Consider the following 13,337-nt stretch of genomic DNA (forward strand, 5'->3'; position numbering starts at 1 on the left):
ATTTCTGGAGATGGAACAGGCATTGCCACTGCCTGTAGTTGTGTTTTAACCCCAAAACAAACCCTATTCCCCTATCCCATTCCTTTACCCTCACTCCCCCTCTATTTCCCCCCATTCCCCCATCCCGCTCCTGTTCTCCTATCCCGTTCCTTTACCCCTATTCCTCCATCCCATTCCTATTTCCCCCATTCCACTCCTGTTCCCCAATCCCCCCTATTGCCCCCACATTCTCCCGTCGCCAGGGGGCGCTCCCCCGACCCCTCCCGCGCATGCGCCGCACCCCGCCCTTCCCCGCTCCGACCTTCTCCTCATGGCGTCCGGACGTGGCCACGCCGCCCTGCGCGCTGACGTCACCGCCCTCCGCCGTGCGCGGGGGCGTGGCGGGGGCGCGGCCACGGTTCTCCGCGGCCGGGCCGGGCCGGGCGGGCGCGTCGGCGGCGGTGGCGGCTGAGGCTGAGGCTGACGCTGAGGCGGCGGCTGGGGAAGGGGCTGAGGGCGCCGAGCCTGCGGCGGCCGCCGGAACGCGGGCCCGGGTATTCCCGGCATCGTGAGGAGCGGGCGGGCTCGCATGGCGGGGCCGCGCGGAGCCGCCGGTTGAGCTCGGCGCCGCCGCCGCCGCCTCCTCGTTCTCCTCCTCCTCTCCTCCAGGCGCGATGTCGAATCCCGGTACCCGCCGGAACGGATCCAGCATCAAGATCCGCCTCACAGGTAACGGGGTGGCGGCGGCACCGTGTGTGTGTGTGGCCGCACATCCCCGGCTGGGCCCGGGGTCCCCTCCCCTCCCCGGCGCCTTCGCCCCCTCCCCGGCCTGGCTGTGAGGGGAGGGGCGGCCGGGCCGAGCTCCAGCCTTGCTTAACTTTTATTCGCCGTTTTTCTGTTCCGCTTCTACCGCTGTGGCCCGGCGGAGCCTCTCTGCGCTTTTGTGTATTTATATTTTTTCCCGCCCCTCCGGCGTGGGGTGCTTGAGCCCCCTTGGGGTGACAGAAATTTGAGGAGGGCGGGGGGGGGGGGGGGTTGTCACTGTTTGTCGCTGTTTTGTCCCCCTCGTTCTCCAGCGGGTCAGGGCACGCTTCTCCTTCCTGGGGGCTTTCTTGCACCGTCCCCATGGAAGGTGACGCTCACCACCCCCTCGAGCAGCCTGACCCTAATGGTGGTCTCTGTTGATAACTCTCCCCTGCCTTCTGCCCGCTTGTGGGGTCTGTTCTGCACGCTCCCAGTGTGGGGGTCCCCGTGACACCCCTGCCCTCTTCCCAGCCCCTTTCTGGGATCTCTTCTGCACTTCCCTGTCCGTGGGCATCCTTGTGACACCTTTCCCCCTTTCCCAGGGTTTCCCCTGTTCCCTCTCCCATGGGGTATCCCTGTGCTCCCCCTTCCACCCTCCAGACCAGGCGACCCCTCCATGGGGGCTCCTCTCCACCTTTCCCAGCAGGATTCCCAGGGCCACCTCTCCCACAGACTGGCTTTCAGCAAAGCCGTTCATAATTTGCCTTACTTCACTTTAATTAACAACCCCCCCAACCTCCTGTGTGCCGAGGAGGATAACTCAGTTGCTAATGAGAAAATACCCATTTAGTTGCTTTTAGCTGGGCTTTTTTTAGCGTGTTCTTTTAATTTTCCCTCCTTCCTCTCAACTTGTTCTCACCTGGCACATCCTGGCATTCAGCTTTGGAAGTTCCTTCCCTGTGCAGGGGCTGACACCCAGAGCTGCGTCTGTCCTGCCTCTGTGCAAGGCCTCTGGAGGGTTCATGGGTGGATAAACCAATTTATGTTGGACCCTGAAAGATTTGGATTAAGTCTTTTGGAAGCTGCTCTGCTCGATGCCGAGCCTGCTTCTTTAATGAGAAGAGACACAGTTCCTGCTTGTTGAGACTGTGTGAATTATTAAAAAATAAGGTCCAATCCATTGCTTCAAAGGCAACAAGTGGATGCTTGGAGGTCACTTGGGCTGGAGAAGCCACAGTGCAGCTCTGGGTGACCAGAATTGATCCCTGGAGAAGAATCTTCTCTGTGTGGGTGCATAAAACATTGGCAAATGATGAGAAAACGGTGCTGGTGAAACTGCAGGTACAGGTTAACTTGCTCCTGGCACATAACACACTCAGAGGCTGATCATCAAAAAATAAAAATCCTGGTGTTCTTTTAATCCTTTGATTCTGCACTGCTTGTGCTTCAGAAGACCAAAGTTTGTGAGGATAATGTAAATCTGAAAATCCTTTTCTTGGATGGGAGAAGGCTGGAAATATTTTTAGGTTGTATGAATGATGTTTGATCTGAAATGAGTTTTGTGGTGATGTATACCAAATGTCAGCTCAGTCCTTAATGTGGCTTATTTTTATGCAAGTCAGTCAATAAAAATGTGAGTTAAGTAACTTAGGCCATGGTCATAGCCCTTCTGAGCTGGAGGAGATCATTTAAATAACAGAGAGAAGCTGTTGGGTTTAATTTTAAAGGCTGAATGCTGCAGCAAAATGCTCTTTTACTTTTAGCATACACTAGTCTTCTCTCTGAGCTGGGAATGTTTCCTGGAACAGACTGAAGTTTCAGTTTATTGAGCAACTTGGTAGATTTATTTTTTATTACTCCCCATTTTTTAACTGTATTGAAGAAATCTCCTGCTTGCTCAAACACATCTTCTGTTTTCACAAGCAGGAAATCTGGGTGATGTGACAAAAACTGCTGTATTTAATCAACAAATAAATTGCTCTGGGAGAGGTTTAGCTCTGGAATCGTTGGGCAATGCTGAGTTCTTGGCTGGGACTGGGGTGCTGACTTACCTGTTTCAAATAGCTGCAGCCAGCCTGGCTGTTGTTTTCTCATCTCCTTGGCTCTTGGGAGATTTGAGCACATTTAAATCAAGACAGAGGACCTCGTTTGTTATGATTTACTACCTGCATTGTGTTTCCTGTGATTAGGCACCATTGAAGTTTTGCAGTACTGAAAATAGCAGTGTAAATACCACTTAGTATGCCTGGGAGTGTCACTGGGTGAATGGCAAAGGAACAGTGGTTGAACCTCCTGTGATTTTTCTAAAGAAGTAATTTTTTCCTCATCTGTTGTAAAGGTATTTGTGGTAGTGGAGTGTTGGGGTTATTTATGTGAATATAAGCAAAAGTTCTCAATCTGCTGATGATTAGCAGAAGTGATCTCCCAGCTTATACAGAATGATGTCAGTCCTAGCCTGATGCAAATTGTAATGAAGTAAAATGGCAAATAGTGCACCCTGTGCAGAAATACTGAAATCCTCAATGTAACACTGAGATGCATGACAGGTTGAAATGACTTTGTGACCTGTGGATCTCAAATATGCTAATCTCCTGTCAAATCGGTTTCTCCTCTTCTTTCCACTAAAGCCTTTACCCCAGTGGGTGATGCAAGAGATACTCTGGCCTTGTCTCTTGTCCCTTGGAACAGTTCTAGGCAGAGTAAGAGAAAACTTCCTGTTAAATCTGTGGTCTCTTCCTATCGGTGCTGTCATCAGGGCAGTGGGGGAATTGCCAGCACAAGGATGGAAAAATGAAGTGATCCTGTGAGTGCACGTCCTTGCCAGATATGCTCAGGGTCTGCTGGGTCAAGGAGGAGCACAATCTGCAGATCAGGGAACCTTCATGTAGCATGTGTCCCTTTTTTAGCCTTGTGCTTCTCTGAAAGCTTTGTTTGCTTCTGCTCCCTGGGGAAGTTCCAAAGGGTTCATCATCTCCAAGGCTCACACACGCCTTGCTCACCCTTGTACCAGCCACAAGCACTGGTGAAATCTGCAATCTCCTGGTGCTGGGGATGGGAGACACCCTGATCCAGGTACCTCGTAGGCAAAGGTTGCAGGTGGAACTGGAAAGGCCGTGAAGAAATGGGCTAAACATGGAACTTCACCAAAAAAGCTTCAAGTTGCGTTCTGGGTTCATTGGTTCTGGCTTTTTCAGCAGGGCCTCAGCTGAGGTGTTAAAAGCTGGCTGGCTTCTGGGGCCATTGTGGAGCTGAGGGAAGTTAAACTGTAAGGATCAGTTCCTAGCTGGATCTCACAGACACATGTTGAGGACTGAGTTTCTTTAACAGAGAGGCCTGAGTTGGTGTAACAGGAGGATCCAAATAATCTTCTCCAAGCACCTCACTTCACTGTGGTTCAGAGTCCTCAATTCCTCCTTGAAAAACCTGGCCTGGGAAGATTTGCTGCTCATGGTGGCAGCTGTGGAAGGCAGTTGTAGGTGAGAATCCTCCCAGGTGTGAGGGGTAAGAAAGTGCAGTGTCAGAAGCATCAAGGGAGGAGTGAGGAAGACGATGATGAAGCAGGTGGTTGCTGTGAGGTGAGAAAGGAGCCAGAGGGGATTTGTAGGTGATATATCTGATTGCTGTAAGGAAGGTGGTTGTGCTTAGCAGTGGCAAAGAAAGGGGAAGAGGGAAGAAGTGCCACAGATGAGTATCCTGCACACACACTTCCAGCTCAGTGTAGTCAGCCAGTTCAGGGAAGCCCCAGCCACGGAGTCTGGCCAGTTGGTAGCTGGTAAATGGGTGCCTTTGGGACTTCCTGCATTTGTGATTCAAGGAATCCATAAAAGAATACAGTGACTTCAAGCAGAAGATAAAACATTATGCTGTCATTAGAGCAGTGTTCACTTAGGATTGTTACAAAGGCACAGACTAAAGCGTGTCCCAAATGTCAGGATGTTTTACTTCCCTTTCATGACTAATGTATCGAGCAGTGCAGCAGAGTTAACTGACTGATCGATAGCAACACTAATATTGGTGACCTGGACACTTTCTGTCCCGTGTTCAGTGAAAATCTGTGTGGGGGTCTCTCAATCAAACATGGTGAATACATCATGGGCTGGCTGTAGCTTTATGGCTGGGCATCAGGACCACTGGTTCCAGGTGAAGAGTGCTGGGGCAGGAATGCAGAAGAGCTGGCTGCTCATCCCAGCCTCCCTGGCAGCTGGTATTTAATCTCGAGCCAGCTTTGTGCCAGGGGGGACACGGTGGGAAGCAGCAGTTGGGTAGTTCCAAATTTATTTATTGTGGTAATCTGGGAGTGTGTGGAAATCCGTGTCTCATTCTTTTCTTCTCGTGAGGATTTTCTCTTCCCCGGCCGCTGGGAGCGGGGCCGGCTGCGATGGGAGCGCGGGGCTGAGCTCTGTGCGGAGCTTGGCCGCGCGTTTCCTGTGCGATGCTGAGCGAGGCACTCGCCTCCCTCTGCCTCCCTTCCCCGTTTGCCTTGGGAAGCAGCAGCGTTTTTGTGAAGGTAAATTCCTGGCTGTTCAGAGCCCTGTGGATAGGAATGGCAAAGAGGCTCGGGCCATGGAACTCTGAGGACATTAAGGAAAATAAAATTTTGCTTTCACGGGAGGAAGTGGAGAGCACAGCCTCTGCAGTTGGCCAGCTGACGTTTTTGGGCTGCCAAAGTGGGAATCCAAAGAGCAGCCCGTTCCTCTGGGCAGGCTATGGGGAGCAAATCTCCTTTTTTACTTCTCTCAGTAAGTCAAAGCTGTGCCAGCACCATTGTCCTGGTGGAAGTAAATTAAATCACCAAAAGAAGTTTGTTTGAATATCCCCCTCAGGCGGGGAAAGTAGAAACAATAACTACTTTATTCCTGACTTGAAACTTTCTTTTGTCAAATTGAATGTCTTCATATAAAGAAATGCAATTTGGGATGTAGTGGTGCAGTTCATGATTTCTTTTTTATTCCATACTGCCCACCAGTCTAAGAACAGTTTTCTCATCCATTTCTTGAAACAGCTATATCACATTTCTAAGATTTTGTAGCATCATCCTTTCTGTTTGTGTTTCAAAATTAATCATCGGTTCCAGGGAAATACAAGCAGTGTTGAATTTCTCAGTGAGGAGGTTGCTCTTATACCACGATTTTCTGTGTGTTTGGTAGAGGAACTTTACTGCCAGCAGCTCAAGGCTGCTAAAATTGCCACTGTAAATAAAGATCAGCGAGCCCCCTCAGTTTTTCCTGAGCTGGCTGGAGGCTTGCTTGACAGGTCACAGAATGGAGAAGTACATCATGGAAATACCATCCATGTGTGTGGTTTTTGGAGGTTTACCTGGATTACTGCCCACCTTGAAGCCAGTCCAGTTGCCATGCTTAGAGCTGGATTAATCTGGTTGGATTACTTGCTGCTATTTATGGTTCTTGAGTCAACTGCTCACTGTCGTGTTGGTTTGGGCTGTCTTGGTGGAGGCAGTGGGATGGAACAGAATGGTTTGGATAAGATGTGGATAAATCAGTTGGGTGTAAAGTTTAGGTATGTACCCAGCAGAGCAATTCATGTAAGACTTGAGTGAGGAAAAAATTAAAAAAAAAAGGCTGGAAGAGATGTTCCATCTGCCATCTTTTTCCCTAAGTTTGGAATGGAATCTTTGTTGTTGTTGTTACGTTTCTCTATTATTATTCCTCTGGAAATAGTTAAAGTATTACTATGAGAAGGGCTAAAGTCTGGAATATCACTGAAAGCTTTGATATTCTTCATGGAAGGAGATGCTAATTTCTTCCTCCAGAGTGAAATAAACTGTTACTGCAAATGGTTTGTTCTTTCCTGTACCGACAGTTGTCGGGGCAGAGAGGAGTCAATGCGACCTCGAGTCTCGAGGCTGACAACCATTGTGTTGGGATCTGCTCAGCTTTTAGGGAATGTCTTCCCTGAGGTCTTACCGTGGTCCTTGGTGCTTCACCGTCCCTCTGTGAGGACAGCACTGCAGTTGAGGCACTCCCAGCTTTTTCCACCTGGCTATCATCTCACATTGTCTCCCATGTCTGTCGGCAGGCTGCAGTTGAGCCTGCGGGCAGCTGACATGGAGCACTTGTATTATGGCTGGTGGTGAGGAAGCTGCTGCTCTGACATTGTGATGTTTCAGGTGCTTACAAGTGAGTTCCTGCAATACTGCTGCACTAACTCAAGATGTTATCTCCTTCCTGGTCTGCTGACCCTCATTGCCAAAAATTTGTCACCTGCCACGAGAAAGCTGGCGGAAGAAAACCTGTGCTCGCACTTCAGCTACTTCAGTGCAGATTCAGCTTTCCTGTGTAAGCCTGGCTCTAGGATTTAGACTAAGCTGCTGAACATTGAAAAGCTCAGGTGTGTGCAAGTCATGTGTTGTGAGGTTTTTTGAGAGAAAATCAGAAGAGACGTTAGTGATTTTGTAAACCATGCAGCAAGTGTGTATATCTCAGTTTATAATTATTTATGTAAGTATTAATGTAATAAAAGAAGAAAGCTGCATGTATGTTTGCTAAGTGAAGCAGTAGGTCAATTAGCATTAAGATGCTGCATGTTTTAAAACTTTGTTTCACATGTGTTTAAGGGGAAATTCAGTAATTTATGAGAGAGGATCCCTGGGGATATTTTACAGTTTTCCATGTCTGGGAAAGTCATAAAATATAATTGGAGAACATAGCAGAAATGATGGAACTTTTTCTTTGTCATACTCTTTTATGAACTGACAGCTACATGGTGAATATTTGGGGGTGTAGGATGATAAATCTGATGATGCTCTAGTTGAATTGGCAGAGTAAGCATCCATGCTGTTTCAGAAAGAATCTCTCCACAGGGCTGTAATAGCTTGATGCCTTCCTCTTCAGTAAGGCATTTTTGTCAAGTTAAAGGCCAAAATTCAAACTGGCTTGTTGTCAGGGACACTAAGCACAGCAGGCAAAAATCCCCAAGGCTACCCAATTCCCAGCATAGATACATAAAGCTGGCAGAGCCTGCTTTACTCGTCTTCCCCTCCCCTGGAAAAATCCTCTTCCCTGGGATCTTTTTGGAGGATATGGGCACTATTCTGCATACTAATACAATTTAACAGAAAGTATTTAAATGGAAGGTTTGTTTGTGGGTAAAACAATCCATTATTGTTTGGGAGTAATGGAAAAATAATGCACAATCCCTGCAGTGAGCTGGCCATGCTGCAGGCAGCTGTTCCAGCTGTGCTCACCTCGCCACAGCTGGAGGGAATTGTCCTTGGCACAGCAGCAGCTCCGGTGAGCACGGCCCTGCCTCGGCCCTTGCGTGATGGAGCTGCTCAAATGGGTTAAGCTCATAATCCTAAACTGTAAGAAATGATGGAAAATCTTGTGGAATTGGACTTTGGACCAGGTTCCCATTTTACACTTGGGGTCCTGGTTGCTGAGGCTGCACAGCAGTTTAGGAACGAGGGGCTGGGTTAAAGCACACTATTGGCTTCAAGGATTATTGACCACTGCACTGCCTGCTGTACTCCAGGAGTGCTCAGTGTCCCTCTATGTCCTCACTAATGTGCAGTTTTACCCGTGGCTGGTTTTTTTGAATGGTGGATGTTTCTTTCCCAACTCATTTTGAAGAAGGTCTGCTGAAAAAAATAAAATTTGTTTCTTTTTCTTTCATGGGTAACCTGCTATTATCCTTCTCTGGCAGAAGTTTTTGCTTTCATAGGTAACCAGTAGCAGGAAAAGAAATATTTTTGATAGGATTCAATCTTTTTTCCTCAAGTTGATGAGATCTTTGTGGATACATTTCGTTATTTGGAGTAAAATAGCATTTTGGATGAGTGAATTAGGAAAAATAGCATTTTCGTTGACCTTTGAATGTGTTTACAGTTTTGTCTTCCTTAAATATCTGCCTATTTCCTCTAATAATTAGACTAAAATAAAATGGTTATGTATTTATCAATTTAAAGTTTCCATATCTTATTTTCATCACAAAATAGCAAATTAAATTTGCACGTGTTAAATTCTGGGCTTCTAATTTGTCTTCCTGATGTTTCCAGGACAATATTAAAAGCTCCCCTTGTATTTTTCTCCTGAAAATAAAGGTTAAAACACTGAAAATAGTTGCCTTTCTTATTTATACTGGAAAATAATTTATTTATTTTGGCAACTCCTCACATCAGTCCGGACTTTCTTTTTTCATGGCCCTGACCCTTCTACTTCACATGCCAGGTTTGGGCTGTGTTGCATCCTCAAAGCCACCCAGACATTGTGGCAGAAAACTCAATCCCTGTGGTCAGTGTTTGCACATTCTTTAGTACATGGGGTGTATGACCTGAAAAGTTTATTGGAAAGGAAACATCTTTAGAAATACATGTGCTCTGTTTTCCTGAAGAGCAAAAGAAGGAAAAAACCCCCAAAACTCCAGACCAAAAATGAGCTGAGTATATGGATTGTACTGTTGCTTTAACAATTTTTTTTTACTACATAAATGCAGAATTTAGAAAAATGAAGAATTTCAGTTTGATTCACACTTGCAGTGATTGATGCATTTCCCAGGGAATCCGTGTTCTTTGTCCTTGTAGCTGATGTGTTTTGGTTCCTTTCCCATGTGCAGACATTTTTACAAGCATGTGGGAACTTCACTTTAATTCAGAATTAAAATATCATATTTTACAAGTGTAAGTCTAATCAGCAGATACCTCTTTGTTGCTCCTTTAATGTTAATGGGGAGAGAATCCATTACATTTGGTAAGCTTTGGGTTAGCAGTTGAGTGGGTGAGCGTAAGCTAAAGGTCTGATGTCAGCCTTTGAAAGAGAAATTGGGTGAATTTTCTGGGCTCTTCAAGTGATACTTATTTCAGTGCTTTATATTCCAAGGAATTCCAAGCAATGTCTCTCATATCTCTTTCTTAAAAACATCTGCAGACAGGTAATGGCTGCATTAAGTGCTGCAGTGGGCATGTTCATATCTCATGTGTCTGTAAATACCCTACTGAGCAGATCAGAGAGAGCAGAAATGGCTTAGTGAAAAAAAAAAAAAGCCTGAAATGTTGTGGGTTTTGGAATTGGCAGGGAATTGCCGTGTATCTAATTTTTCATCTCCCAGCTATCCCTTACGTAAAGCGTTTTTGTGCTGTGATCGGCCGATGCATTTAACCCACCCCTGAAATTGTTTTTAACCGCAGTGAAAATACTTCTGCTGAGGTTCCCCTTGTACAGATGAGTGCTGAAATAAGGTGAGATGAGGTTAAAAGGCAGAAGTGAAGTTAGGGAAGCCAGAAGTGCCAGAGAGTGGTTCAGCTGTGAAACTCAGCATGGTCCATCAGCCTCTGAAGGTTCTGGAGTCAGAGAAGGGCTTCAGTGCTGAGCTCGGGCTTTAATGACTTTATACAACTTGGTAAGTGTGTGATCTAACCAAGTTCTGTGATGTAACCACACTCAGATTTAAATCTCTGCATCTTTTTCCAGAGATCCCATCATTCATTCAATAATCCAACATTAAATTTACCTCTGGAAAAGCCCAGGGTGTAGAAATAAGTGTCTGGCTCTTTATAAGAGTGACTTCTGCATATTGGGCAATAATTAACTAAAAATAGTATGCTATGTGTACAGCTAACGTGCCATAATAGGAACACCTACATCTTTTATTCCTTCTTTCCAAGAATTTTAGGGAATTTATTGTTAATAGACTTCTTTCAAGATTTATTAATTCATGTGTCTGTGCTCATTTATCGAGCTCTATGTGAGACAGCCGGGCAGCCCAACACTGCTCTGCAGCCCCTGGATCTGCTGAGGGTGATGGAATCAGCTCCAGCAGTTGTGCTGTCACCAGCTCCAGAAGGAGACTTTGGCAAACAGAAGAAACATGTACATAGGTGCTTTCCTGTTCAGTTTAAAATTAAATACCTCCTTGGAGTTCCAGGTCTGTCTGGTAACAGGATAAATAACACTTCAGTATAACCCAGCAGCTTGGCTTGGACTTCTAGTCACAGTCATTTCTTTTGTAATTTTTTTTTTATTTGTGCAATCATAGAAGTAATTTGACTTGTTGCAAATAATGTTTTGATAAGCTTCAATAGAAATTAGCAAACCAGCCATCAAATGGGATTTATAAAAAGTTGCTTGGGAAAATATGTTGTAAGTAGTCTGCAATTCAAGGCATTTCCTTTGCAGGATGCTTATCAAGTCTGCATGTGCTACTTCCAAATTGAACCAGAACGTAGATGAGAGCTATTTTTGATAGAAAGGGGTGGGGGGAAAGAAAATAAAGCCCAGTTGGAAAGTAGTAACAGGTTTTTTTCTCATTGCCTTAGGATGTAAATCCTGCAAGTGTGCAGAGAGAAAACAGACTTTGAAACAGCCGAAGAAAACAGATTTATCTGTGATGTTTGAGATGATGCTGGTAGTGTAAACGTGATTGAAATAGTCGTTGTAGGAGTGGTGAGTAAATATACCAGAAGCTTGTGGATAAACTGACTTCTCTTTGCTGCTCCATATGCCAAGTAAAGGCAGAATGTCCTGCTTGTTTCTGGGATGTTCCTTCCCCAGGGAGGCTGTATCAGGAGGAGCAGCCACTGGTTTTCAGGATTGTCATCACTCCCAGATGTCAGTGTAAAGCTCTTCTTTTATGCCCTGGATGTGGTTGCTGGCCTCCTCTGGGCTGTTGGAATTAAGATGTTGCAAGACCGAGAGGGAAATGATCCAGCAAATATTTCTGTGAGGATTTCTTGTAGATTAATCAGTTTTTTAGCCTTTTGGTGTTTCACAAATCAGCAGTGAAACCTGGAATGTGGAAGCTGTCTACACTTTTCAGGACAAAGTGTTGCCTTATTTGACCATCATGCTGATGGATAAACTTACAGGACAAGCTTAATCTTTTTTTCCAGACTGAAAAATTACCAGGCTGAAAAGGGATCTCACCTGTCATTCTCCTCTAACTAATTTTTGGCTTTTCATCTGGCTTCAGTCAAATTTGATAAAGGCTGAGCCATTAAGCAGACCAGGGCTCAAGATTCATGGAGATGTGGAGCTTGGGAGAGCAAATCCACCTCTGCCATGGTCTGGCAGAATGGTCCTGGTCCCAGCCCTGTGCACAGGAGGTGTGGAAGGAGCAACCTGGGAAAGTGAGAGAGGAGCTCTGAGGTAGGAAGGGGAGGGACATCTTTGAATTAAGTCCCACACAGCTATAGGTAAACCAATATTCATGAACTATGGTGAGTGTTCGGGGTTTTTGTTGGCTTTTTTCCCCCCAGAATTTAACATTCTGTGAGACAAACACCTAGATGACTTGGTCAAGCACCTGTAATAACACTCCCTATATGTTTGTTTGGATTTAGGGGTTTTGTTTTGCCTTTTCACCCAGCTGTAACTGTGCCTTAATTCCTCACACAAAGCTTCAGCTGCGCCCTGCAAACACGTCGCTTCCAGCACCAGCCACTGCATCAACCTCCTACTGGCATTTTTTAATTAAAAGAACAGCACTATCACTTCAAATTAGTGCCACATAGCTTAGTAAGGAGTAAGGAGTGAAATGGTGTTTAAAGGTTTTTCTCTTGTGGAAATTTTTTATTAAAATTTGCTCTCTTTTGGGTTTATCAGTAGTTTGTCATTCAGTGCTTGGACAATATCTGATTCTGAGGTGTGCAGGTCCTCTGTGATATGAATGCAAATAAAAGGCTGCCTTTTAATATCTTGACTATTTGATAAACAAGAAGCACCTTCTTCATAAAAACAAAGCAACCAACATTATATTACTTTATGATTCCCACAAAGCAAGTGTCAGCCTGTTTTTCAAGTGCCTTCCCTGTATGGAGAAGGTAGTGAAGAAATAGATATTTCTGGGAGCTTCTGTGCCATGATCTGTGAAGAGCTGTTTGTGTAATCCTGTTCAGTGAAATTGTTAGGGCTCCGTTATACTAAATTACTGTGAGAGCAAGGAATATATCCAGGGGGAGGTAGCCCTAGTGAGAATTTTCCTCATACAGCATTTCATTTTGTCTGGAATATTAGCACTGTTAACCATCCATGCGAAATGTAATGTATTCAATCTATTTAATCAATTTAAACTGGAAAGCAAACGTCTTAGGCTTTGAGTGAACCAGCTATCCTCATGTACTGAGTTTTTTAGATATTAAGTTCTGGGCTTTGGATGTGCTAATATAGTAGTTTGATAAAGAACTTTTTGTTCAAGAGAACTTCATTTTTTTTTTTGCAGGGTCCTGGAACCAAGTGGTGTCACTTGTATAAAATCCTGTGTCTGTATATCTGAATATGCATTAAGGTTGTACAGGAAGAGGCATCGTATTTTTTCCTTCAAGCTCCAGTTTATTTATGTAATACCTTTGATCAAAGTATCTCAGAGCAGTAGTGGGATTGTAATTTATTGATGTAATGGACACTGACATTTTGTACAAGGAGAATGGCAAACAGGTGCTGTTGAAAGGCAAAGTGATGAATGTATAATGTTGAAAAAATTGTGACCAAACATCCTGGTCAGAATAATGCACTAAAACATTTTCACCCAGATCCCAGTCTTTGTGACTGCAGATTCACTTGGGATTTGAAAGGGGGTTTCTTTAGTGAGGAGCTTGCAAGCTGTTAATAAAAATTGCCAGTGGGAGGAAGGTCCACATATATTGTTTAGCCACTGTTGAGAAA

General features: G+C 45.1%; 1 protein-coding gene across 4 annotated transcripts in view; it reads left to right on the plus strand.

Annotated features, from left to right (window-relative positions):
• The first annotated feature begins 456 nt into the window (after positions 1–456).
• Positions 457–13,337, plus strand: part of SMURF1 (SMAD specific E3 ubiquitin protein ligase 1) — a 45,859-nt gene continuing 32,978 nt past the window's right edge. For all 4 annotated transcript variants that reach the window (XM_036392349.2, XM_036392350.2, XM_036392351.2 and 1 more), the window contains exon 1: positions 457–708. In XM_036392349.2, coding sequence (XP_036248242.1) covers positions 654–708 — 55 coding nt within the window. In that variant the 5' untranslated portion in view covers positions 457–653. The remainder of the gene's footprint in view (positions 709–13,337) is intronic.

Source organism: Molothrus ater, chromosome 16 (assembly GCF_012460135.2).
Source record: "Molothrus ater isolate BHLD 08-10-18 breed brown headed cowbird chromosome 16, BPBGC_Mater_1.1, whole genome shotgun sequence".
In the NCBI taxonomy this organism is placed as follows: Eukaryota; Metazoa; Chordata; class Aves; order Passeriformes; family Icteridae; genus Molothrus; species Molothrus ater.